Genomic DNA, 25,371 nt, shown 5'->3' on the forward strand with positions numbered 1-25,371 from the left:
AGGCCCCGTTTTTAACTCTCCCGCCTTCGAATAAATGCCCAAATTTGGGGCCGGCTTAGCTGCCTTTCGGAGCAATTTCCTATGGGATACGTCAGCTCTTTTACCTTTATTCGTTACTCTTCTCATCTTTTGAAAAATCACTAATTATTTTGTAAGAGACAAAGTTATCGTGTTTTGACCATGTACGGGTCCTAATGGAACTGAAGAATTAATCACACTTAGATAGGCTGAGAAAATGATGCGGTAGTCGTAGTGGTAGTGGCATTGGTAGTAAACCGGCTAAATACATGGATGATGATTGGACTTGTCAACATTTATAACGTTTGATTTTGAAAAAATAAGAATTGTTTAATAAGTCCATGGTGATTGGAACTATGGGATAAAAAAAAAAAAACCAAATATTAATAATTAATTATAGTCGCATGATAATCATACCACACTGTTAGAGGCCTAACCTAATTAATTAATAATATATCAAAATATAATAAAATAATATTAAATTAGATATAAAATAATACAAAATTATATAATTATATATTATTATTTATACATAAATTTTACTCATAATTTATATATAATTTTATTCTAATTATAATTATTTTTCCTTACTATCATATATTTATATCATGTCAAACAATATACAAAATATATACAAATTTATAATTTTCTTTATTTATTATATTTCTGATAATGATACCAAATTTTTAATTATTCAATCAAATGTTATTATTTTAATTTTTATATATATTTTGGATCAGTGATTATCGCAATTTGTAAATTAAATAAATTAAAAATTTAATCATAAATTAATCAGGTTTTAATAACAAGTTAAACCCTACTAATTTACTTGTTCTATTAAAGCTTGAATTAAAACATTATTTTATTTATAATCTTAATTAAGATAATTTTAGTGCCTACTGACAGCTGGCAAATGGACTCAGCAAATCTGTATCCCTCTGCCTTACCGGCTGCAATTACGGGCTCCACTTTGCTTCTTTCCAATCTCAACTTGTGCTTTGTCTACTACCGAAAAACTAATAATGCGACACGTGATCAAGTGGGTAATTCTATATATTTTGAAGGGTATTTTTGTAACATCTGATTCCATTCTTGGTAATCCACGCAATTTCATAATCCTTTCCTCCGTGTTATCCTCGTGGATACGATCTCTACCGTCCATCTCATCACCCCATTTCGAAACCCTAGATCTATATAACGGGGATCAACTTTTAAATTCTTCCTTCCAAGATTTCTTTCTTATCTCTCATTTCAGACTCGGAGCGCTCCGCCATTTAAATAATTGGATATTTATTTCTATGGAGGGTGTAGCGGTGGAATCGTCGCCGTCGTGTTACGTGAGTTGGGAGGAGGTGAACCTGTCGAGCGACAAGGGAAGGAGAGAGGTTCATTATTATCTGAAGAAACAAGGTGGTAATGGTTCGGATCTGGTTGTGATAGGGAGAGAGAGAAGCTTGAGGCACATGTCTTATCACTACGTTAATAAGAATATTTTGTTATCGTTGTCTACGACGACGCCGCTTTTTAAGCTTAAGTCGAGGCGAGAGGTCATTCATTGGCTCAACTCAATTATTTCAGGTATTATAGTCGTCTTTTTTACAATTAATTTAGGGTTAATTCGGGTTTGGTTAAGGACGAAATCTAAAATCTGGGAATTTTTATAATTGTGTTTTTGTGTTTAGGATCTGGGAAAAAAATATTTATTAAGCTATTTTTTTATTTGTATCCCCTCGGATTTTAGGATCTGGGAAAAAAATATTTATTAAGCTATTTTTTTAATTTGTATCCCCTCAGATTTAAGCTTTTAAGATTGGGTTTAATTGTGATTTTGTTGAATATTTCATATTTTTATATCCATCCCATTCATTTTGGGCTTTCCACCTTTTTGAGTTTTTTTGAAATTATTGTCCTTGAGCTTGCTACAGCTCAACGTTTCTATCGGAAATCCGGTTTTTCTTCCTGTTTTAATGCAGGAAAACAAACTTCTGACATCTATCTGTGTTTATGTTTGACTATTCTATAGCCTCTGTTTCTTTCGTTTGATTTATTTCAGAAATTATGAGGATTTTAAGTTTCTATTTTTCTAAATTCCTTGGATATTTAAGTGATAGATAAATTGTTAAATTTGATTCATGCATATGAATTCTGGAAATCCTTTCCTCTCTACCTTCAGGGTTTACCAAATTTTAGGGAAATTTGTGACCGTTTTCATAACTCCAGTATAGTTTCTGACTTATTTTGCCCGAAATTTTCCTTTTTTAAGATTTATTTTTGGTCTCTTATTTCCAATTATGGTTTTTAAACAATGTTATTTGCGGTCTTAACAGTTGGAATCATTTGTGGGAATTAGTGTTGAATCCTTGATTCCCCTAGAACCCACCTTTTGATGGAACTTGTATTTCGCCACTCTTCTATTTCCTATCTGAATTTAGTTGACTTCTTCTCTTCTTATCATTAGATTTATTATTCATTTTTGCTTTCTCATTGTTTTTATAAAATATCTATCTTGTGTCTGTTTATCTTGATCTGTTTCTGAACTACGTTCCTATAGAATGAATTAATCTTCTCTTGTTTCTCAGCCCGTTTCTTTTTGTGGTATGACCTGTTATATGTGGGGTGCTGAGATATGGTTCCTTACCTTTCCCTGTTACCATGTCTTCATGTTGTTGGTAACTGACTATAATCTGGACTGCAGGAATACCAGTACAATTTAAAGAGCTGGTTGTCATCATCGGATTCCTATGCCCTCAATATATCTAGGTTAAGATCTTTCATGTCCAAATATATCATTTTTCTAAAAAAGAAGAAAAAAGACAGAAAATCTTCTTTGCTGTACTTTGGACTATCTCGTTATCCAAATATATATATATGTTTTTTGGGCATTACACATGTCTTATGAGATATTTTGTTGAGCATAGATTCTGTTTTTCTTCTGGTGACATTATGTTTGCTTGTTTATGCAGATTTGTGTATGTTTTGCTTTCAGTTATGCATTGAATTACATGACGTGGTGAGTTAATCCTTTTATGTGGGAAAGAAATTTTAGTTTATGCTAATTATTTTAATAAAAATTGCAGACAAAGCGGCACAAGACCCTTCATCATCAGCTGGTGCTTTATGGGGTAGTGAAGAAGAGTGTGAATTGGATACAAAATCATTTAAGGTATTGAGTGATTTTGTCAGCTTATTACTTTTTATGTCAGTATATTATATTTAACCTTGGGTTATATTTATAGGCGGTATTTCAATCAATATATTTTTTAATGATATTGGCTATATTTTTCATGTTTCCCTGTCAGGGTATTCGGCTGCAGAAAATGGACCATGATAATAAAGAATTTTTTTGGTTAGGTTCTCCTTGGATGTCCAGGAAAAGACGGAAGCATTATCAGGCATTTTGCCGGAATGGTGTTAAAATTTCTGTTAGTATCTTTGCTGTGTGTTTCTCGATGCTTTCTTTCAGCTTGTGTTGTTTGCTCTCTGGAATTTTCTGTTACTTGTCTGTTGTCAAAAATCTCATGTGATGTTCTGTTGTCTCTCTCTTCAGGTACACGACTTTGTATATGTTTTAGCTGAGGAGGATAAAAGACTGGTTGCATACTTGGAAGACATGTACGAGGATTCGAGAAGCAATAAGATGGTTGTGGTACGATGGTTTCACAAAATTGATGAGGTTGGTTTAGTTTTGCCTCACAATTTTAATGACAGAGAGATTTTCTTTTCTCTTTGTCTTCAAGATCTCAGTATTGAATGTATTGATGGATTGGCTACTGTCCTCAGTCCCCAGCATTTTGAGAAGTTCCTGAATGAGGCAAGACATACTCATCTGCAACCATTTATGTGCCGCAAGCAGTTTGATAATGATGATATCCAGCCCTTTGACATAACTCAGGTTAGAGGTTACTGGAAACAAGAAATTCTTAGGTACATGTCTGTCTCTTCTTCCTCGAGTGACCATACAAATTCTCAACGACTTTATGAAGGCCAACGATTTGAGAAAATCAGCAATGACACCTCTGAGATCAGGCCTAAGAAGAGGCATCGTCAGTCAAAAGATGATCATGTGTACATGCAGTACATCAATAGGAAAGATTCATTGAATGCAGAATACACGGGTGGTCATATTTTGAGTAAGAGTTCTGATTGTAAAAGTGTTCCAGAATTGGGCCATATAGTTAGGATTGGTTCTGCTGCTAATGAAAGTGGTCAATACTTGAAAGTAGGTTCTCATGTAGAAGTCCTCTCTCAGGATAGTGGCATGCGAGGATGCTGGCTTAGAGCTTTAGTAATCAAGAAGCATAAAGATAAGGTTAAGGTGCAATATCATGACATTAAGGATGCGGCTGATGAATCTAACTTATTAGAGGTATATCTTGTCATTTCTGTTTCTTTTAGAGCAAGATAGGGTATTTAGGCTAGAACCTGTTTCCCCCTGTTTTACTTATTAGTTTTAATTGTATGATGTTGTAGGAGTGGGTTTTGGCATCCAGGGTTGCAGTTTCTGATCAATTTGGACTTCGGGTTTCTGGAAGGACTATTGTTCGACCTGCTGTGGACACTAATAAAGGCAGAGTATCATGGGCTATTGATATTGGTAACATTGTGGACGTTTGGTGGCATGACGGCTGGTGGGAAGGCATTGTAATTCAGATAGAAGCTAAAGATAAATTCCATGTCTATTTCCCAGGTTTGAAGAAACTTTAAAATTTTCTGCTGTTTGTGTTACAGATGGTTTTATTAATTTGCGGGCATTTAACTTTTTTTATTATATTTATACAGGGGAAAAGCGAAAATCAATATTCGGCATTGGTGATTTGAGACATTCCCAAGAATGGTTGGGAAATAGATGGATACATGTAAAAGAAAGACCTGATGCAGTGAACTCCATACTATCTGGCTTGGGAATGAAGCAAGTTTTGGAGAAAACTTGTGATGGCAATGCTGTGCAACCTGCTATTTGCGCTAGCAGACAATCATCGAAGGACGATACTGAATCTAGTGAATCTCTTTTGGACTCTGGAGATGAAAAGTTGAAAAACTTGGATCTGGTTCCAGATCTTTCAAAGGATGGGTTGCTTTCCCAGTTGAAGTGGAAATCATCAGGGAAGAGAAGACGCACTGGTGGGAGCACTATCCGTAAGCAGCATTATAGAGTTCATTGCGGCAAAAACACCTCAGAAGTCATTGGATCTGGTACTTGTGAAAGATTTTTTATTCCAAAGACCATAAAAGTTGATCGTGATAACTGCAAGTACTTGAGTGATTCTCTCTTTAGTCCTTCAGTTGGGCCTCCTCTAACAAGCTTGGTTATGTCTAGGTGACTTGACATGTCTTTGCAATATTGAATAGTTTGTCCATCCTCCCTGGTAGTCTTAGATGGCAGGTTTTTCTTTCGTTTAGGAATTATTATAGGTATATGTGTGTCATGTGGTGCATTTGCTGGATGCATCTTTCTGTTGGGTACTGAACTTTCAACTCTCCATCTTTTTCGTGCTGGAGATATTTTTGTGTGGAAATTTGGCATCCAAGTCCTTCTAGCCTGTGTATTTTGTTCGTAACTAAAGCCTGCATATTTGAGGCGGCAATTTTGGATGTGGTAGAATAACCTGTTAGAGTTTTAACATCTTTTTTGAATAATTTTGTATTAGTCGTTTGATGTATATCATTTCTGTGGTAATAAAAATCTTTTTCCATTACCCTTGTCGAAATTCTAGTTTTGTGGGATGATTTAGTTTAAACTCTGAGCTGTGCTTAGTTGCATGTATAAGTGAATTTTTTTGTGGTAATTTGTATTCATCATAGTTCTATGTGCTATTCATTGCAACAAGAAATTACTCTCAAAATATTATTGGATTTCATTATTTATTAATCTATTTAAAATAAAATCGAGGATTAAAATAAGCTCACTCAATATGAATAAATAATATTTTTATTTAAGAATGTTAGTCATTTTCATTTTGTGACACCGTCCAATATTAACATTTTGATTGATACGAAAGTATGTTAGAACTAATATTTTAGAAGATACGTATTATATATAGGCAAATTATAAAGAAAATTTGACAGAATTGCCCCTTGTCAGAAATCTGGTTTGTTGTAACTTTATTGGTAATATTTTAAGATTAAAATTTTAATTTATTTAATATTTATAAAATCAGTTATTAAATTTAAAATTCACCTATTTGGTATACGGTTAAATCAGAAACACTGGCCGACTCAAAAAAAGCAGAGTTAAAAAAAATCTTAGCATTTCTCCTATACATTTGATTTGTTTTGACGTTAAAGAAGACCGCTAAACAACTTAAGCTCAGCCGTCCTTAGCCCACATGTTTCTCCTTTTGGGACCCAACCCCACAAAGGTTCCAATCAAGTAGCTGCAAGCTTCATTGTTAAATATTTCTTATGAGATTTAGTGTATCTTGTTAAATTATAAATAAAAAGGAAAAAAAAAAAAGAATTTATGGGTAAAGAGCTAGAAAGTTTCAAGCTTTAAGCCTGGATTTTCTCTTGGAAAGAAAGAGACATGGAGGCTCCAACGGCTACAAAGGACCAGCTCTTGTCTCATCCGAGATTGCAGCCTTACTAGGCAATTTAGTTGCAGTTGTACCTAATCTCTTTTGATTTGACCCGTTAAGTGAATCATAAAGGAAGTGTTTGGTGCTATAAGCAACCTTTGAAAAGTAATTTTATAATAGAGCTAAAATTTCAGCAACAGTGGATATGTGGGGTTCTCCACCTCTGTGAAAGGGGCAGCATCTTCGTCAACTATGCAAAAGCACCTTTATTCACTCTACTATGTTCTCAAAGAGATGAGCTTACTCTATCACCTGGCTGTTAATAGATCCTTTTCTCATCTCTAGTTCTTTCTCTGTCACTCTTCTGGAAGATGGGATTAAACTTGTTACCTTATAAATAATTCTCTTGGAAGTTGTTTGTTTGGATAGTCACTTAGCAACGCAATGTCGTCTCCGGGTGATGGGGTCAGGATTAAGAACAAGGAGCTGCCAAGAATTGTTGGGTTCAAAAAGTCAAGGACCAACTCATCACTTCCTGGAACTTCCCTTGCTTCTATGGAATCCTTGTCCATGCCTCTGGTTTGTTTTGTCTCTCTCTGACTCTTTTGTTATGCTGAAACTTGAGTTGGCGTTAATGGGTTTTAGCTTTGTTTTTTTGGTGATTAACAGGTCCAGGAAGTTGTTCTCTCTGCAGATATTAAGTGTGAGGAGTGTCAGAAAAGAGTAGCCGATATAATGTCAAGACTCAAAGGTAAGATTTAGTTTCTTCATGGCTCCCTTTAGATTTCATTTGCTTTAAGAAGTTTTTATCCTAATTACTGGTGACTGTAATTTGTACAATCGTCATGCTGTTCTTCATCCAGAAAAGTGAGCATCTTTTCCTTTATGGGCATCACTTTTTGACTCTTTATTTGCTTTCAAGAGTAATTAATCTTTTGTTTCTAATACAAAAAAGACACTTGCATTTACTTGTTGACATTACCGGAAAGTAGACAAAATGCTATGGACATGCTTGTGATTCCAAGTATCATTTCTGTTTTCGTTAAAAAATTTAATGAAAAGGTTCAAGAAGATCAGGGAAATAGACAAGAATGAAGCACCGTGCAACAATTTAAGTGATAAATCTTTCTAATTAAGGTGAACCCTGCTACTGTATTCTGTTTTTCTTACTTCCATATTAATATTTGTATCTGACAGAGTCATCGAATTCAGTTCTGAAGATGGAACTTCATTAATTTGTTTGCATATCAGATTTTAGATTTCACGAGGGCTTAAGATGCCTGTTCTGAATCTGTCAATCAGGTCTGTCAAAATTCTAATTGTCTCTTTCATATGAGCAGAGACAGAGTCTGTGTTGATTAATGTGCTGGAGAAGACGGTAACACTCACATGTAGATATCCTGGTGTTGTCAAGGTATCAACGAAGCAAGTTGCAACCATACAGAAAAACCCTCTAAGTAAAATCGCCATGATTAAGCGGATATTTCGTTCATCCCGCCATTGATAAAAGTAGGAACAAGATCCACCATGCCAGAATGTGTTTTTTACAATAATATCGTTGGCAGGCCAAATTCGCTATGTACATATTAATTCACAGTACTGAATGATAAATGAAATATGTAGTTAGAACTTGATTGTCATTTCTTTTTTATGAAATAATGTTCAGAAGAAATACAGAATAGGAAGTTGGATGTTCTTGCTTTACTTGGTAGTTGGGAAACGTCATGAAATGAAATATTTTCTGTGATAATGTTTTTCTGCCATGACTTGAGCTTAAATATTTATGTAACATAAACCTTTGGAAACAACAAAGGGTTGCTTCATAATGTAGAAAGAACAGAAGTAAATACGATGCATTTAACTGAAGTGATGTTTAACTTTGATGAACAAACCTTAGTTATCAAGTCAAGAATTAAAAGCCAAACATAACAAACAAAACCCTTTTTCTTGGCCTGAGGAGAATCAGATTCCAATTTTCAAAGGCTAGAGTTTCCAAGAGACAATTCTAAAAGTAGAAATATATCATCAGCTGGTCATCTTCATAAACATTCTCCAGTTCAAGCATTTTGTTTTGTTCACTTTTTATACACTTTCTTGTCTTCATCCTTTCCCACATTAAAGAGAAAAAGAGATGAAAGAAGAATAAAAAAGGCAGTTTAAATCCATATTCTCCAATACCAGCCTTTAACCAACCAAAATCACAAGCAGAAAATTGAAGCCAGAAGCCATCAAGGCAAATAATCAATTTTCCGGATTCTTTTATTCTCAAGCTCATGCAGGAAAGACAAGTTCGAGATAGCTAAAAGTATTCCCTTTATTTATTTATTTTTGTTCAATGTGACAAACTGATAATTACTTATGTAAAATTGCAGATTTGTTGCATGGTGATAAGAGTTAACCTAGACTGCAGTGGTTGCTGCAGGAAAATGAGGAGGATTCTTCTAAACATGAAAGGTTAGATTCTTCATTTATTCAAAGTTTCAGCTTCAATATAAATTAAAATCGCCTGTTTGTTTCATATATTGAAGAGGTAGAGTCACATGCCATTGACAAGCAACAATGCAAAGTAATGGTTTGTGGAAGAATAAGACCATCAGATGTGGCGATAAAAGTGAGGAAGAAGATGAACCGTAGAGTTGAAATACTGGAAATTCAAGAGCTGAATGAGGGAAACGAACAAGAAGATCAACAGTAACCCTTGAACAGTGGCTAATTATAGTCATGTCATGTTTGTGTCATCTTACAACAGAGCCAGTCGCAGCATTCCCTTTGAAATTAAGCCTTGGCAGTAATTGGTTTTGCATGCAAGCTTGGAGAAAATAACATGGTGTTGATTATAAAGAAAAACAGGAATTGATTTCTATATTTGTTCAATTATGATGAAGTCAGAGATGAAGGGAACAGTTAGATATGTGATTTGTATTAGAAATTTAATTTTTAGTAAGCTGTAAAGATGATTGTACCACAGAATTCAGAAGACTAGTATTCCAATTAGTATTAATATAAAAGGCACATATACACAATCTAGATGTATAATAATATGCTTGCCATTTTGTTTCTAGTTTGTTCCTTCCTCCACTATTCCACTATGTATTCATTCGATATGGGAAAGGGTAGAGTTCTAGCCAACTTGACTCGATCGAATTCGAGTGAACAATAATAACTTGAGCTTGAACTTGGCTAAAAAAATTTGTTAACTTATAAAAAATCATTTTTAAAATTTTATTTTCTCTAATAAAAAAAACATTGGAGGAAGTTAAATTGTATTGAAAAAATTAAAAAAATAAACTTATTTACAATGAAAAATGTGAGTTATTAAAGTTTTTATTTATAGTTGATAAAGAAAATTATTAAATCATAATTCCTAAACTATAAACTTTGAATCCTAAACTATATATCATAAATCTTATATTATGAACTATAAATGTTAAACCCTAAACTATCATAAATTGTAAACCAATGTATTCAAGTTGTTCTACTTTAGAACAAGGAGGTGTTGTTAGTTCAATCACACACACTGAAAGCAACAACTGAAAGCTTATTCCAGCCAGGGTATAATGAAATCCCAAATTCATACCTTTCAATTTTTAAAAATTCAAACACATATTCATAAATAAATTTTTATTAAAAATCTCAGTTAGGGTTAGAGATAAAATCATCATTTACTAATAATTTTAAAAAATTAAGTTTTATCATATTTTCTTCTTTGGATTTAAAAATCTCACAATTTCTTTCAACTCCAATGTTTGAAAAGTAACAAATACTTTTTAGGGTTTATTCCTCTTCTTTTTGGTTATGATTTAGTACCTTCCACCATTAATTATCCTTTCTCTCACCTTATCTCTCATTTCCTTCTTCGGTCGTCTTTGATTATTTGTTTGAGATAAAGATAATAATCGAATAATGTGTACAACTTTTACATAAATAATGATATATCACCATATAATTAAATATTATTTTATTTTTAATTTAAAATTATTCAATCTTATAATTATATATCATTATTATACATAAAATTATATACATTATTCACGTATATAATATTACTCTCAAACAAAATTGGTAGGCTGATTTGTCTATTAGATAAGAGCACACCCACCAACGTATTTTTCACACTTCCCTGCCAAGTGTACTTTATCTAGCAAAATCACATTTTAATGATTTGAACATGAAAACACAAATATGTGAAATAAAAAAAAAAAAATGGCTGGTTCAATTATTGCACATGTAATATATGTATATATAATCCAAGGACATGTACCTGGTCTGGCCCAAACCAGTAAATCTACATAACCCAAATCCGGAGTCATATTAGCCCCAACACACGCGAATCACTAATTCATTCTATTCTTTCTATCGCTCACTCGTCCCCCTAAATTATTTTAAAAAAACCCTAACCCTAGATTATTACAAAATCAATCCAATGGGCACCGACCAAGACACCCAGCGCAAGCACCGTCGATCCACCTCTGATGATGAAGCCGAGAAGTCCTCTAAACGACATAAACATCGTCATCATCACCACCGTCACCGTCACCACCGAAGCAGGAAGCACGAAGACGAAACCAGTCACGGAGGTGATGACGTGGCTCCCTCTGTTCCCGTCATTAATAGTTGTCGGATTGATGATGACGTGGAGGAAGGAGAGATTCTCGAAGAGGACAATTTTGAAACCAAGAAATTGGATTCTTCTGAAATTAAAGCCGATTTACTTGATGGAGTCGACTCTCGAATTCCGGTGTGTTCTGATTGACTTTAAGCTGTTCAATATTTATCGGTTGATTTTGTCATTGTTGATATGTATTTTTTTTTTCTGTTTGGTTGCCGAGAAAATTGGAAGAAGTAAAGTAATTTAAAATTTTTTCCTTTCTTAAACGGCGATTTTATCGGAATTCAAACGTATTTTCGTTTTTAATTCTAAATCTTCTACTTTTTTTTGGAAATATCCTCGGTAACCAAACAGAGTTTCATAGTATTTTCTAGTTTGATTCATGGAATTCAATGATGAATTTTTGGTTTGTGAGAGCTTGTTTAGAGTACCTGAGTGAGTGTCTAATGTATACAAAAGAATCTGCTTGAGTGAATTGCAAAAGAAGATTCCCCTAGGCGTTTCAATGGAGACCTATGGCTTACTATTGATTTGTAAGAGCTGAATACATGTTTTCAATTATATCTTCTGCATTCATTACATATGTTTTTTATTCTTTTTCATCTTATATTTAACTTTATGCATTAGAAGTGCTTGGCCTAAGTTCTTTTGACATGGCTTGTAGGAAGTTGGTGAATTTGATCATGTGAAAGAAACTCCACCGGACAAGATTGATGATGACTTGCTTGCTAATTCTGGCATCAGTGAAAAGATTCACAATGATCTTAATGTCAATGGAGATTTTCCCCATGATTATAGTAAAGATATTGATAGACAAGATAATGATAGTCGACTGAGGGAATCTGTGTCTCCTTCAAGGAAAAGCCGAAAGCAGAAGACTTATTTTTTTACTGATGGAATGGAAGATGATGTTAGCAAATTACGGGAGAGGAGGAAATCATTGTCCTCTGAAAGCTCCGGGGACAGGCATAAGCCAGTGGTGTGCTCACCATCACGTGATAGATCTAATGATGGTTTTCATGCCAGGAGGAGTAGGTCAAGGTCACAGGATCTTGCTTTGGAAAGAGCTCGTTCCCAAAGCATAATGGAAGAAGAAACTATTGTTAAAAGAGGGCATCGTCATGATTGGGGTCTGAAAAACTCTGAAGATAAGAGGGTTATTCAACACAGTAGGAATGAGAGACATGGTAGTAAGGATTTAGTGAGGGATGAGGAAAGGGAACACAGTAGTAGTTACAGCAGCAGACACATTAGCAGAGAGGATAGATATCACAGTCGGGAAATACAGGATGGAGAGAGGAGTTGGGAGAGAGAGACGGAAAAGGATCGGAGAAGGGAGAAGGAAAGGGAAAGCAGCAGGAATATGGAGACAAACAAGGAACGGAGAAGAGACAAAGAACGAGAGAGTAGGGACAGGCAATTATACACTGAAAGGGAGGAACGAGGTAGGGACAGGTATGAAGAGGTGGATCGGGATGGGAAAAGGAAGAAGGAAAGAGACAGGAGCAGAGATAGAGCTAGGGTCAGTGATAGAGAGATAGATAGACATGGGGAAAGGGGGAGAGATGGGGACAAGGCCAGAGCTAGGGAGCATCACTTAGAGAGGGAGAGGGAGAGATGGAGTGATAGAAGTCAAGGTAAAGCTGGAGGTATTGAGAGTCATATGGAGAAGTATGCAAGTTTTGATGACAGTTATAAAAGCCGAGATAAGTTTAAACATTCTAGGCACTTGACTCATGATGATGATAAGGGACATTTTCGTGATAGAACAAGAAGGGACAATCCTGCCAAAGCTCATAGTTCTAACAGTCATTGTTGGGAGGCAGGTGGTGATGGAAAAACAAGAGATGAAGATGATTTTGAGGAAAGGGTTGGCTTAAAGCTTGTTGAACAAGAAGAAGATCTTGACAGAATTAAGGAGGAGAGTAGAAAGCGAAGACAAGCCATCCTAGATAAATACAAAAATCAGAAGTTACAGCAGCATAGTGAGTCTAATTCAGCTGATGTGGAAAAAGAGAAAAAGTCTATGGAGCATCCTGGTCTATTGAGTGGTGCTGATAATAATTTTTCGGATAATCATAACGATAAAAGTAATGGAGTTGATGGCTACATAGATGACCAGTTATTTTCTGTGAGGAAGTCACCTCTACAAAATGGAATTACTGCTTCTGACAGGACTTCTGGTCCTGGGGGGCTTGGTGATGGTACTCCTAAGGTGGGTCCATTCTCTCTGATTGTTGTATGCTTTGAAATGAAAGTACTAAATTGTCAGTTTGACATGCAATAATTATATTTTAACCTTTATGATGTTGCTAATTTTATTTTTTTATTATTTATGCAGAGTGAGACATCAGACGTTCTGTTTTGTGATGATATATTTGGAGAGACTCCTGTCGGTGTTCGCAAGTTGGTAAGATTGATGGTGACTTGCCATGTTTCTCATATATATTTTTTTCATATTTGATGAATATTGGATATATTAAGGTGCAGCTTTTATGTTATGTATTGTTGTGGTAGTAGAGTATGGATGTGTTGTTAATTATTGGCTATTTGTGTATCATCTTTACTCTTTTTTATATTCGTGTCATTCAAAAGTTTGAGCGGTTGCTCCTGTCTCTGCAATTCAATTCTATCTTCCTTTAAATAAGTTCTACAAAAACCACCAGGTGCTTTAGAGAGTTGATTCTTAGTGAAGAGCAGTATGATTAACCCTTTTTGGCCTGCTATTGGTAGCCTCAAAATGTTCATTTATTTATTTTGGATGCTATGCGATTGTATGAGTGTGCTTTGATGGGTTAGCTACTTTTAAATTGACTCTTTCCCTTATTTGTTGAACATAATTTGGGCTTGTAGTGCTTCAGTAATTAATTTGTCTTTTGTTCCTTGAAGGGTAAAGCTGAAGGCTCTAAAATTATAAGGAGTGGCCTTCATGACAACTGGGATGATGCAGAAGGGTACTATAGTAAGTTATACATCTATAATTTTATTTTCAATTGTATGTCTCAGGAGAGCTGTAGTTTTTCTTTTTCTCTTTTAATTGTCTTAAACAAAGAGCAGGTTCTGTGTATTTCTTTCATTTTACCACAAGCACGGGGGGTGGGGTTTGGGGGTGTGAATTGGCCTGGACAAAAAACAACTGAAATGTTGGGATTGAATGTGTGCCCTAGGCTATTGCTTATATTTAGTGACCTTTGTTATCCTTTAGTTTGTTCTTCTATATTATGTTGTTACATTTCTCCTACAAGGTTATCGATTTGGTGAGTTACTTGATGCACGATATGAAGTCACTGCTGCTCATGGGAAAGGTGTTTTCTCTACTGTAGTACGTGCAAAGGATCTAAAATCTGGTACTGGTGAACCTGAAGAGGTAGCCATAAAAATTATACGAAATAATGAAACAATGTAAGTGATCATTTTATCACGTGCAAAGTTGATGCTGTCTGCTCCTTTTCCTATGGTTTGATGGTGTTGTGATGGTCTGATTACTTGTATATGTGACAGGAACAAGGCTGGTCAGACTGAGGTTCAGATATTAAAGAAATTGGCAGGTGCCGATCCAGAGAATAAGCGTCACTGCGTCCGCTTTATTTCAAATTTTAAGTACAGGAATCATCTTTGTTTAGTTTTTGAATCTCTTCATATGAATCTGCGCGAGGTTTTAAAGAAGTTTGGCCGCAATATTGGCCTTAAACTGACTGCTGTGAGAGCATATGCAAAACAACTTTTTATTGCTTTAAAGCATCTAAAAAATTGTGGCGTTCTTCATTGTGATATAAAGCCAGATAACATGTTGGTAGGTACTCTTTAATGGTCTGGTTGCTTTTTGATAAACTTTTCACCATCATCTAAAATATTCCATTTGTGTGTCAGGTAAACGAGGCAAAGAATGTGTTGAAGCTTTGTGATTTTGGTAATGCCATGTTTGCTGGTAAAAATGAAATTACACCTTACCTTGTCAGCCGATTTTATCGTGCACCTGAGATAAGTAAGTCCTGGCGTTATCTGCTTTGTTCACTTTTCAAAATGATGAATAAGATCCTTGTTGGCTGTTCAATATGTTGTATTCTTTGCAGATAGTAATTTCTATTGAAAAATATATCGTTCATTGATTCTGTGTGGTCCTTTTGCAGTTCTTGGGTTGCCATATGATCATCCGCTGGATATCTGGTCTGTTGGATGCTGTTTGTATGAGCTTTATACAGGAAAGGTTCTTTTCCCAGGAGCTACAAATAATGACATGCTACGCCTTCATATGGAGTTGAAGGGTCCTTTTCCTAAGAAGATGCTACGTAAGGTAATATATATGTGTATGTATAATCTGAATGGAAATTTAAGACCTATTTTACTCTGTACTGCTTGTGCAGATTCTCTCTATCTGCACTTGGGAGGCCACATTATCTTCTTGTCCTTAAATAATATTTTTCCTGGGTTTCTCCTTTCAGGGAGCATTTACTGAGCAACACTTTGATCAGGATTTAAATTTTCATGCTACGGAAGAGGATCCTGTTACTAAAAAGGTATGTATATGATTTTCCAGTTTGCTTAGATATTTACTTTTTTTGATGAATTTTTGAGGTTATTACAGTTTCCTCATGTTGATGAGGCAATTTTATTATGCATTTGTAGACTATAAAGAGGACGATCTTTAATATAAAGCCAAAAGATATTGGATCAATTGTTACAGCCTCACCTGGTGAGGATCCCAAGATGTTAAGTAATTTCAAAGATCTTCTGGAAAAGATTTTTGTGTTGGATCCAGAGAAGAGGATGACAGTAGCACAGGCTTTGGCTCATCCATTCATCTCGGGCAAGTGAACCATGTTGCTGAATTTATACTCCAGAAATGCTGTTGAGCTAGATATTTGCACATTATGACCTAATTCATACTAGATATCTAATCATTGGGCATTATTTGTCTTTATCTTCTCTGTGCTGGCATATAAGCTTTGAACACAGTGTCGCATGGTTGAAGTCAAAGGGGTGATGTTGGTCAGGAGTACTCTTTTCTGGCAGTTCTTTCAGTGGAATGTACTGTTTCTATTGTAAGACAACTAGCCAAAGGCGTTTTTTCCTCTGTAATCATTCTTGACTGTGGCTATTGTGAAACTTCATTATATCTATATTTATTTTGTCTCATCATAATTATATTTTCTTTTTATACTGCTTCTGCATTTCAATTTGTGGAATAAATGTTGAAAGAAATATCTCATGCCATATGAGTTAAAAGATGCTTGTTTCTTTGAGAATTCTGTGGGAGATGGCAGGGAGAATTTTGTTTTTCTGAACTTCAATTGATCACTCTCACGACTCTTGCATAATATATTGTCAGTATCAATTTATAGTTATTGGGCTTACAACCCTGTTTTCTGATTTTATTGTGTACTTTATTATTTAAATTGTTGGGTCCTGGAGAGTCTAATTCAGTTTTTCATTCAGGATATCTGCCACTGCTTTGAGGCTATCCTCCAGTGCTTAGATGCTTAAAAGGCACCCAAGAAAGGTATCTTGGTTTGTTTATTGGGAGCTTGTTGTGACACCATTAAAAGTACATATGATGATACTATTGCAATGTTAATGATTCAAAGATTAGTTATCGGGATCAGAAGGAATATTGCGGTAGTAATCTAGAAAGGTCTAGTTTTTATTCACGTCATGGTGTTCCCATTATGTTTTTGCTTCTCTGGATTTAACTTGAGTGTTAGATGTGATAGAAACTGTACTTTGACATATATATTTTCTCATTTTTCTTCTTTTTGTAAGGGATTGTTAGTTGGCATGTACTGTGTGCTTGAATGCTATCTGCGTTTGTTTCTTTTTTAACACCTTCTAGTTAAGTGCACATCCTAATGAATTTTGCATTACATATGATCCATGATCTGGTCATTATGGAGAAACTTGCACTGGAGGTGTTTGGCTGCAGTTGACGTGAAAGAATACTTCAGTGAGTATCTGCATCATAAATCTCTTGCACTTATGATATAGAAATGTCATAGGCAATTGGCTTTGAATCTCATTCAAAAGGTTTTTTTTCCTTACCTCTTACAGGTGCAGCCCTGTGCTTCTGAAACTACTGTAAGTTTTTTTAAATATTAATTAGATGATCTCAGCTTCATCCATTATAATTTCACTTTATTTTAATGTTAGATTTCGTATATAAACTCAAATCCTCGTACAACATGTTCTGTTATAATCATTTCTTGAGACATTGCATTGACTAAATATTATGATATTTACAACTGTTTCATGCTTGTAGGTTGTGTTTGTATTCTGAATGAATGCAAGAAGCATTTCTTCTGATAAGATCTATGGGCTAATCTGTAAACTTTAGGTGTAAGTCTATTGGTATTTGATTGGTATTCTATAGTATGACAAAATAGTAAAAAGTGGATGGAAGTTACAAGTAAATTCACGTGATATTCCTATAAATCATTTGACAAGTTTTTAAGAGCCAAGTGAAAGATTAAGTCAATGATAATACATGATCTGTGTCTGATTATGTACAAGGGTCTTTTTTAAATCAACAGCCCTGTTGTCATCATGTAGCTCTTGTACTTGGTCATTTGATTCTTTTAATTTGTTTCAAAGCGAGTGTACAGAGGTTTACGTTCTTTTGTATCTTTATTTCCTGGAGGATTGTGAATGGTTATTTGCAGCATGAGTATATAGGGGTCTAATATCGTGAATCGGAAATGTGATTGAGACTGTTTAAGCCTGTTGCACGTTATGGTTGTCACAAAACTTATGGAAACGTCATGTAAAGCATTTCAAATTTAGACATAATTTTATATATTATCATGGTTGACCAGAAGTTATTTCTCTAGTTTTTTTAATTGTGCTGCTAAATAGATTGCTTCTGTACTGAATTAAGGTTAAAATGTTCATCTTCAGCTTTTTGGCAGACTTGCTAATTATACATCCATAGCCTTATCTGGCAAACTAGCAGTTGATACCTATGTACCAACAAAAAACTGGTAACATTTGAATTTTAAGAATTTATAGGACCATTGTGATGATGCAGTAATGGAACCCAAGGATTTCTGGAAAGTGGAAATTCTGCTTCATGGAATCAACTGAGAATACCCTTCACCAGTAAGCATGATAATATTAGGCATATGTGTGCAGAGAATGTAACAATGCCTATTAATTCTGTTGCTTCTTGAGATTGCTTCTTTCTTTTATCAAGGAGTCTTGAGTTGTTTTTGAGGTGGTATGCACAGAATTTATAAGTCATCCTAATTAAAGTTCACATGGGTCTGTTTTGAGTTGTGGTGTTCTCTAGTATAAAATTAGTCATACTATGCCAGTAACATAAAACAAGTTAAAGTCATACTAGGTCTGTTTTGAATTTGTGATGTTAGAGATAGACCATAGTTTACCCATGTGCTTTAGTTTTGGGAATAAAAAAAAATTTTATTTGGCATGGTGTAGGCTGGCTTGAACACAAAAAATATAATGCATCCTATCACATTTCCGAGGTAATGATATGGGGAGTCTCTTTTTATACTTTTGTCAAGAGAGTTTTACCATTGTCTTTTATGTTTTGATAGGAAAAAGCCTTATAATCTTGTATCCTTTTCTTCTCAATTTTATAGTTCATTCCTTTTATACCGAAATTTGGAAAAAAATGTGAGTTTTATGTGCCCATTTTGTTGGGTGAATAATAAGTATTGTGAGTTGGATTTTATCCAAACTTTTATTTGATTGATAATCTTATTGGTAGACAATGAAGTGAGTTTGGCAATGTAGTTTTGTATTTTTTTGATTTTACCTTATAATTAATAATATATATGAACTTTCTCAAATAGTTTCCATTTTGTGCATATTGATTTTTGTAGCGCAAATGTACTTAGATTAGGGAAATTAATTAAAATGAGTCAATTAAGGGGTTTGTATACGAAATTGACCAACTCTTTAGGGGTTATATGGTAGGCCAACACATTAGACTTCAGCAAATTACCCATATATAATCAAGTTTTAGAATCATATTTAACATTTGAAAACATGCATAGTAAACTCGTTCACTCAAAGGAAATTGCACATAATCATTCATTTTTTCGTGATAAAAAATGGGAAAAAGGATTGTAAATTGTTCATTGCCATGCTTTATTGTTTATAGTATTGAAATTCAGCAATTTCTGTGATGGAATTTGAGATTCCATTGATTTCAGAGTTAGGTTTCAATGGTTGTGTTTTTGTATTAAATAACTTGAATCGTTTTCAATTTGCCTGAATTTTGTCAGTGCTTTTGTATATGAATAAGTTTAGATTCGATTAGCAATGAAATTAGAAATGAAAATGGTTGATTAGGTTTGGTTTTACGACCATTTGTGATTCACAATGACTATACAGGTCACACATAGTGGGAATTGATGAAGGTGGGGGTTTATTTATATTTGTCAGGTATGTGAGATGTAGATATTGGGGGTGAATGATATTTTCTAGTATGTAAGGGAATGTTGGTGGGTGAATGATATTTCCTAGTAAGGGGGTATTTTTTAGTGTGCAAATCATGCATAGTGTAAACTTTGTTGATATTTTTCATTATACGGGTTTTATTTAGTATGTGTGATGCACATGGTCGAATTTTTTTTATGTTTTCCAATCCAATAGATAATTGATATTTTTAACATAGTGTTTTTTAACCTTTTTTATCAAAATTTTTGTTGTAATAAAGTTTGATAATTTGCGAATATTATGAAAATTAATTGATTTGTGATATTTATGTAGAATGTAGTATCCAATCACAAAAGAAAGCATGAGTTACCCTTTGGGATTGGAAGGTTTTCTACATTGTGCCTTTTTAAAGCGTAAGTTACTTGTCACAAAAAATATAACAAATCAATTAATTTTTATAATATTAGTAGATTATCAAACTTTATTGTTAAAAAAAATTGAAAAGAAAAATATGTTAAAAAACATTTGCATTAAAAATATTAATTACTGCCCAAAGTGTAAAATATCAATTACCTTTGGATTGAAAAATATTAAATAAGTCTGACTGTACATAATGCACATATCGAATAAAACACACATAATGAAAAATATCAATAAACTTTTATTATGTGTGATTCACATGCTAAAAAATATCAAAAACCTTGTATACTAGAAAATATCAGTTATTCTCCAATATGCACCTCACACATACTTGACAAATGCTAATAAATCTCAACCTTCAGCAGCTCCTATGACGTGTGACCCAATGCTAATAAACCTCAACCTTCAGCAGCTCCTACCATGTTACCTGTATGGTGACTGTGAATCAAATATAGTGCAAAAACAACCTAATCAACTGTTTTTGAGCTCAGTTTCTCCAATAATTGACAAAATTTATGCTGTCGCAAATGATTAAGCTATTTTTCACAAAAATACAATTGCTGAGTATCCCTGAAAATCTATGGAATCCATTAAAAAATAGTTAAATCTCAATATTATAAGCAATGAAACATGAGGATGAATGATTTACTAACCTTTTGCTTATTTTAATCATGCAAAAATGACTCAAATTGCTGAAAAAAAAGGCGGAACTGTTATGTGTGGTTTTCTCTGGTATATGCAGGTTTACTGTACATGTTTTCGAATATTAAAAATGATTTTAAGGCATGTTTATATATTGGTAATTTTATCCAAGTCTAATATGTTGGTCATATTTATATCACCTTTAAAAAGTTGCTCATGTTTGTAAACACCCCTTTAATTGGGTTATTTTAATTAATTACCGTTTAGATTGTTAGATATATGAAAGTATTATTCCCCTTTGTTTTGATTATTTCTAGTCATTTCTAGTCAAAAGGTCATAGTACAATTTAGTATTTTTGTCAATTTCTTACAACATCTTGTCAGTTTTACATTTTTGGCAGTTAAAACTTACGAAGGGTAGAAGCCATGACATTGTTACAATGATGTGTTGGGTGGAAAACTTGATTACTGTGGTTGTCTTTTGTAGTGTGAGATGTGTTATATATGGAGTAGCAGTTGTTTTATTGCTGTTTTTGTACATGTTTTCTTGTCTAATTGCCAGTGTTCCAATGCATCTGCTGGGAAAAGTTTTCTTTAGTTGTATGATTAGTATATGTGAACTGGGTCTCTAATTTTTTAAGTTCTTCCATATATTTGACTCTAGTTGTATTAATATTGACAAACAGTTATTCTAATCACTTTTTATGTTTGCTGTGTTCCTTTTTGGTTTGCTCTCTGCTGTCACATTTGCTTTCTTAATGTGAGTGAGAGAGGATGATTTCTTTTTGGCATTTTGAATGGAGGCTCACTGCAATTAGCCATCTGTAGGGGTTGGCATTCGAACATGTCTCAACAATAAATGTATTTTTGGTCTTGTCTTTACTCTTTTTATTCACCTGCTGTTCTAGCATAAATTAGTCATGCTTGCCTTGATTTGTGTGCAATCAAATATGTGGATGACCAGAATTATATACGTATGCCATCAGTTCCCTATCATGGTTAATGCAGCCTTGCAGTAGATGAAGTTGAATAAAATGTAGTGTTAATTGCATGTATGTGTATCAATGAGAGGTGTGGTTGTGTTCTGTTATATGTGTAAAGGCTGTAACTTTGTGAAATACCAGTAAGTAATGCTCAAAGGTCCCATGGCTTTCCTGGCCTTATCCTCTGGTTTTTGAACGTGTGTAAGTCATGAACCTAACATGGAGGAATATGAGCTTATACATGACTGGATTGTATGAGGACTGTATTTCCAATGCCCTTGAATATGGCAATTCGGAGCTGCATCAACATTTATTTATTTGAATGTATGATTATCTTTACTTGTTCTCCAATTGGTGCATTAAAAATAGTTGTTTTACTCTCCTTTCGGTGACTTATTTCTCGGTTGTTTAGTGTGTTATTGGTATCTTCTAATGATGAGTGCTAATTACCAGGGTTCGTGGCACTCGTGATAATACAAAAACAGTAAATTTTGAATTACGTATCTCTGTTCATTGCCAAAAATTGGTAGCTGATTGAACAAGCCATGTCTCATTCGGCCCTCGTTTTGGTACATGGGCTAAAACAGTAAATTGCAAGTTTTATACTAACTTGTAACTATAAGTATTCTTGAATTCGTAAATGTGAAGAATTGTGCTATCTATTAATTTGATTGGACAATTCATTTGCAGATGTGAAATTAATTTTGTACGAAAGAAAGCTCTCAAGAAACTTCACATCACAGCTGGATCGTACCAGTCACCCTCCCCCACCCTCTGTAAAATACAATACTTGGTGGAATGGGTTTTACTTTCACTTGTTTTTAGGTCTGAATATTTACTTCCTTTTCTTGTTAACTTAAGTTTACGACGTCAAACTTGAATCTGAAATGGAGTTACGTATATTATATTTACTCTATGTATTTTAAAAAAAAAAACAAATGACGTATTTTTTTTAGCTATAATAAGGCTAGAAGAATTGAACCATATGGATATGATGATATTCATTAGTATCATCCATCGTTTATGCCTCTGGCATTACAAATAGTACCTCTAATTAACGTGTAATTTTATTAACGACTGGGGCAACTTTTGTTCTCGCATTATAACCCTTCAGCTATTGACCTGGTCAAAAATGCATTACTGTTTTTCAAATCAGGTTGATTATTGAGGAAAAGACTTAAGTTGTCAACTTTCAAATTATTTGTGGCTGTACGTTATCTATTATCTATGTATTTATTAACATTAAAGGAATAGTAGAAAATTAAATAATATTTATAAGTTAATTCATGTCTTTAAGAATTTAAGACTAAAGTCTAAAGCTATCTTGAAAGTCTTTTCCCTAAATCACACGGCACAAATAAATAAACGATATCAGGCAAGATGGACTATGGAGACTGTTTCTCACGTACCTGTCGTGCGTGTGGATGAAGCCTCTCCTTTCGTAATACAAAATTTAGAGCCAAAAGTTGTATTCCCTGCTAGTTGATGGAACAACTGCGTTCGAAAGTCTCGTATTCCCACGACGTCGTTTCTCAGAAACTCTATAGACTTAATTATTAAGAAAAGTCCACAAAAATACACGTAATATTTATTGCCACTGAGCAAACGATCCTCAGACTTGTTTGTTCTCATTTGCCTACTGGTCATTTTCTCTGCCGCGCTCTGATTCAAATCTTATTCTCAAAGAGAAAAGTAGGCATGGGAAAGAAACTTGATGCTCTTTTTGGGAGAAACTTCAAGTCCTACAAGTTCAAGCCACAAGTCAATCTTGCCATTTCTCGCCTTGCCGTTCTCAAGCACCAACGCCAAGTCAAATGCAACCAGGCCCGCTCCGATGTCGTTCAGCTTCTCCAACAAGGCTACCAAGAACGTGCTCTCCTTCGAGTAAGATTTCATTCGATATCTTTGATTTACTTGTTTGTAGATTGTCTATGCGTGATTAGAGTTAAAATAATTAGATTCTTTTTTGTTGTTCAGGTTGAGTATGTGATCAAGGAGCAAAATATGTTGGATGCTTTCGTCATGATGGAAAGCTACTGCAATCTACTTATTGAAAGGGTTCACCTCATTGAACAAGACAAGTTAGTTTCTTATATATATTTATAGATCTATGAAGGACGTTTCTTTATTTATTTGTTGGAATTCTTATTACTGGACTTGGTTTTTTTTTGCAGAGAGTGTCCCACTGAATTGAAGGAGGCGATATCAACATTGCTCTTTGCAGCTTCAAGATGCGGAGAGTTTCCAGAGCTTCAAGAGATTCGTGCGTTGTTCACATCTCGCTATGGCAAGGAATTTGTGAATCGTGCTGTTGAATTACGCAACAATTGTGGAGTGAGCGCCAGGGTACATTTTTTCCCCTATTTTTTCATTAAGTTGGATTTTTACGTAGTTTGAATTAGTTTTCAATTCATCTCTGCAAACATACCTTTCAAAAGCTTTATATTTCCACAAAAGATATAGAAAAGGCTTGCCGTGGCATGGAATTCCCGATCAGATTTAGAAACTTGGCATAAAATCATGTGGGTTTATGAATAGATGCTCAATTTGACAAATATGTATATTTAGGACTTAGTCAAATAATAATAAAAGATCATATACATGTGAATACTATGTTTTATGTTGAATTCTTGGGCACGTTAATTTTAAGATATTTGTTCATGGAATTTTGTAGATGATACAAAAGCTGTCAACCCGTCAGCCAGAGCTGGAGATCAGAATGAAAGTGCTCAAGGATATTGCCACAGAGAATGGTATTGTTCTGCAACTTGAGGAATCCTCTTCTATTACCAATCAGGTATGGGGACTATAAAATACAAACAAATACTTTTATCAGTTTTTTTTTTGCTTATATGCCCCCTAAACTTTGGCAGTTAAATCATGATTTGTGGCCTGCTATATGACTAATGCAGGAAAACTGGGATGTAAGCAAGAAACAAAACCAGGCTGAACTGAAAACATCAACTTCACAAAATTCTCCTAATGAACTCAGAAAAGATGATGAGTTTTCTGATTCGATAAAGGCAAAGAAGAAGTACAAGGATGTGGCAGATGCAGCTCAAGCTGCCTTTGAGTCAGCTGCTTATGCAGCAGCAGCTGCAAGAGCAGCTGTGGAGCTCTCAAGATCTGAATCCCATGATCCCGATGATCACAGTGGTCCTAGTACTGGGCAAAGAAAAGAAACTGGAAGAGACAAGCCCATGGAACTTGAATCTGAATCTAAAATCAAAGAAATTAATGCTGAAAGCAAAACTGCAGAATCAAATCACAATGAGAAAGTAGCAGACCTTGAGAGGTCAATTTCTAGTTCAGGTTCAGACTTACCAGAAGATGATTTAAAGGTGATTACAGTGTCCTCTGATGAAGTGGACAGCGAGGGCTCAGTTGTTTCTCGTAAGCAGATCGAATCAAGCTCTCAAGCTAGTCTGAAAGTGAAGAGTGGACAATCCAGTGCACATGCTACTCAAGGATCTGGGTTAGGAAGTAAACAGCATTTAGACATGGCTATGCATCCAATGTCAGTTAGGACCAGATTCACCAGACAAGTGCGCGGGTACTAAAAAGTGTGTATATGCTAAATATCAGTGTGTAAGTCTCATGACTTGTGTATTCATGCCATAGGCTTATCAGCCAAACTGCCCTTTCTTTTTCATTTTTCTCCCATATTTTTTAAATAATGTTGAAACTGTGTGATTGTTTTGGAATGCAAGTAGTGCTGAGATTTTTTCTGAGTTAACTTTGATGCAATGATTACAACCTCAAAGTTAAACTTGATCATATATTAACAAAA

The 25,371-nt window shown here is 34.4% G+C and overlaps 5 protein-coding genes across 26 annotated transcripts; all 5 read left to right on the forward strand.

Annotated features, from left to right (window-relative positions):
- Window positions 1-1,238: 1,238 nt before the first annotated feature.
- Window positions 1,239-5,726, forward strand: LOC123213998. 5 transcript variants are annotated; one of them, XM_044633670.1, is made up of 8 exons: window positions 1,458-1,596; window positions 2,714-2,778; window positions 2,982-2,987; window positions 3,096-3,181; window positions 3,318-3,440; window positions 3,566-4,384; window positions 4,489-4,705; window positions 4,798-5,726. In XM_044633670.1, exons 2-8 carry the CDS (start codon window positions 2,760-2,762, stop codon window positions 5,337-5,339), a joined length of 1,812 nt encoding a protein of 603 aa, XP_044489605.1. In that variant the 5' UTR covers window positions 1,458-1,596; window positions 2,714-2,759; the 3' UTR covers window positions 5,340-5,726. The 5 variants fall into 5 exon arrangements, with proteins under 5 accessions (XP_044489604.1, XP_044489603.1, XP_044489606.1 ...); XM_044633668.1 differs by lacking the exon at window positions 2,714-2,778 and having other exon boundaries at window positions 1,240-1,596; XM_044633671.1 differs by lacking the exon at window positions 2,982-2,987 and having other exon boundaries at window positions 1,293-1,596.
- Window positions 5,727-6,692: 966 nt separating this feature from the next.
- Window positions 6,693-8,283, forward strand: LOC123213237. Its single transcript, XM_044632631.1, has 3 exons — window positions 6,693-7,112; window positions 7,203-7,284; window positions 7,874-8,283. The coding sequence occupies exons 1-3, from the start codon at window positions 6,978-6,980 to the stop codon at window positions 8,035-8,037; spliced, it is 381 nt and encodes a 126-aa protein (XP_044488566.1). The 5' UTR covers window positions 6,693-6,977; the 3' UTR covers window positions 8,038-8,283.
- Window positions 8,284-8,384: 101 nt separating this feature from the next.
- Window positions 8,385-9,553, forward strand: LOC123214360 (heavy metal-associated isoprenylated plant protein 26). The gene is made up of 3 exons (XM_044634103.1): window positions 8,385-8,399; window positions 8,840-8,987; window positions 9,062-9,553. The coding sequence occupies exons 1-3, from the start codon at window positions 8,385-8,387 to the stop codon at window positions 9,226-9,228; spliced, it is 330 nt and encodes a 109-aa protein (XP_044490038.1). The 3' UTR covers window positions 9,229-9,553.
- A 1,275-nt stretch (window positions 9,554-10,828) lies between these two features.
- LOC123213232 (serine/threonine-protein kinase prpf4B) lies at window positions 10,829-22,488 on the forward strand. 18 transcript variants are annotated; one of them, XR_006501669.1, is made up of 15 exons: window positions 10,830-11,271; window positions 11,807-13,357; window positions 13,484-13,552; window positions 14,032-14,104; window positions 14,388-14,544; window positions 14,644-14,935; window positions 15,013-15,127; window positions 15,273-15,436; window positions 15,585-15,659; window positions 15,769-16,184; window positions 16,579-16,642; window positions 17,034-17,083; window positions 17,188-17,214; window positions 18,161-18,231; window positions 22,272-22,488. XR_006501669.1 is itself a non-coding variant. In XM_044632626.1 (10 exons), the coding sequence occupies exons 1-10, from the start codon at window positions 10,957-10,959 to the stop codon at window positions 15,955-15,957; spliced, it is 3,000 nt and encodes a 999-aa protein (XP_044488561.1). In that variant the 5' UTR covers window positions 10,829-10,956; the 3' UTR covers window positions 15,958-16,284. The 18 variants fall into 18 exon arrangements, 1 of the variants encoding a protein (XP_044488561.1); XR_006501663.1 differs by lacking the exon at window positions 18,161-18,231 and adding an exon at window positions 22,035-22,193; XR_006501665.1 differs by lacking the exon at window positions 18,161-18,231 and adding an exon at window positions 22,035-22,167.
- Window positions 22,489-23,174: 686 nt separating this feature from the next.
- LOC123213234 lies at window positions 23,175-25,317 on the forward strand. The gene is made up of 5 exons (XM_044632628.1): window positions 23,175-23,465; window positions 23,559-23,662; window positions 23,756-23,927; window positions 24,256-24,378; window positions 24,494-25,317. The coding sequence occupies exons 1-5, from the start codon at window positions 23,280-23,282 to the stop codon at window positions 25,139-25,141; spliced, it is 1,233 nt and encodes a 410-aa protein (XP_044488563.1). The 5' UTR covers window positions 23,175-23,279; the 3' UTR covers window positions 25,142-25,317.
- The last annotated feature ends 54 nt before the right edge of the window (window positions 25,318-25,371 follow it).

This window comes from Mangifera indica, chromosome 4, assembly GCF_011075055.1.
Source record: "Mangifera indica cultivar Alphonso chromosome 4, CATAS_Mindica_2.1, whole genome shotgun sequence".
In the NCBI taxonomy this organism is placed as follows: domain Eukaryota; kingdom Viridiplantae; phylum Streptophyta; class Magnoliopsida; order Sapindales; family Anacardiaceae; genus Mangifera; species Mangifera indica.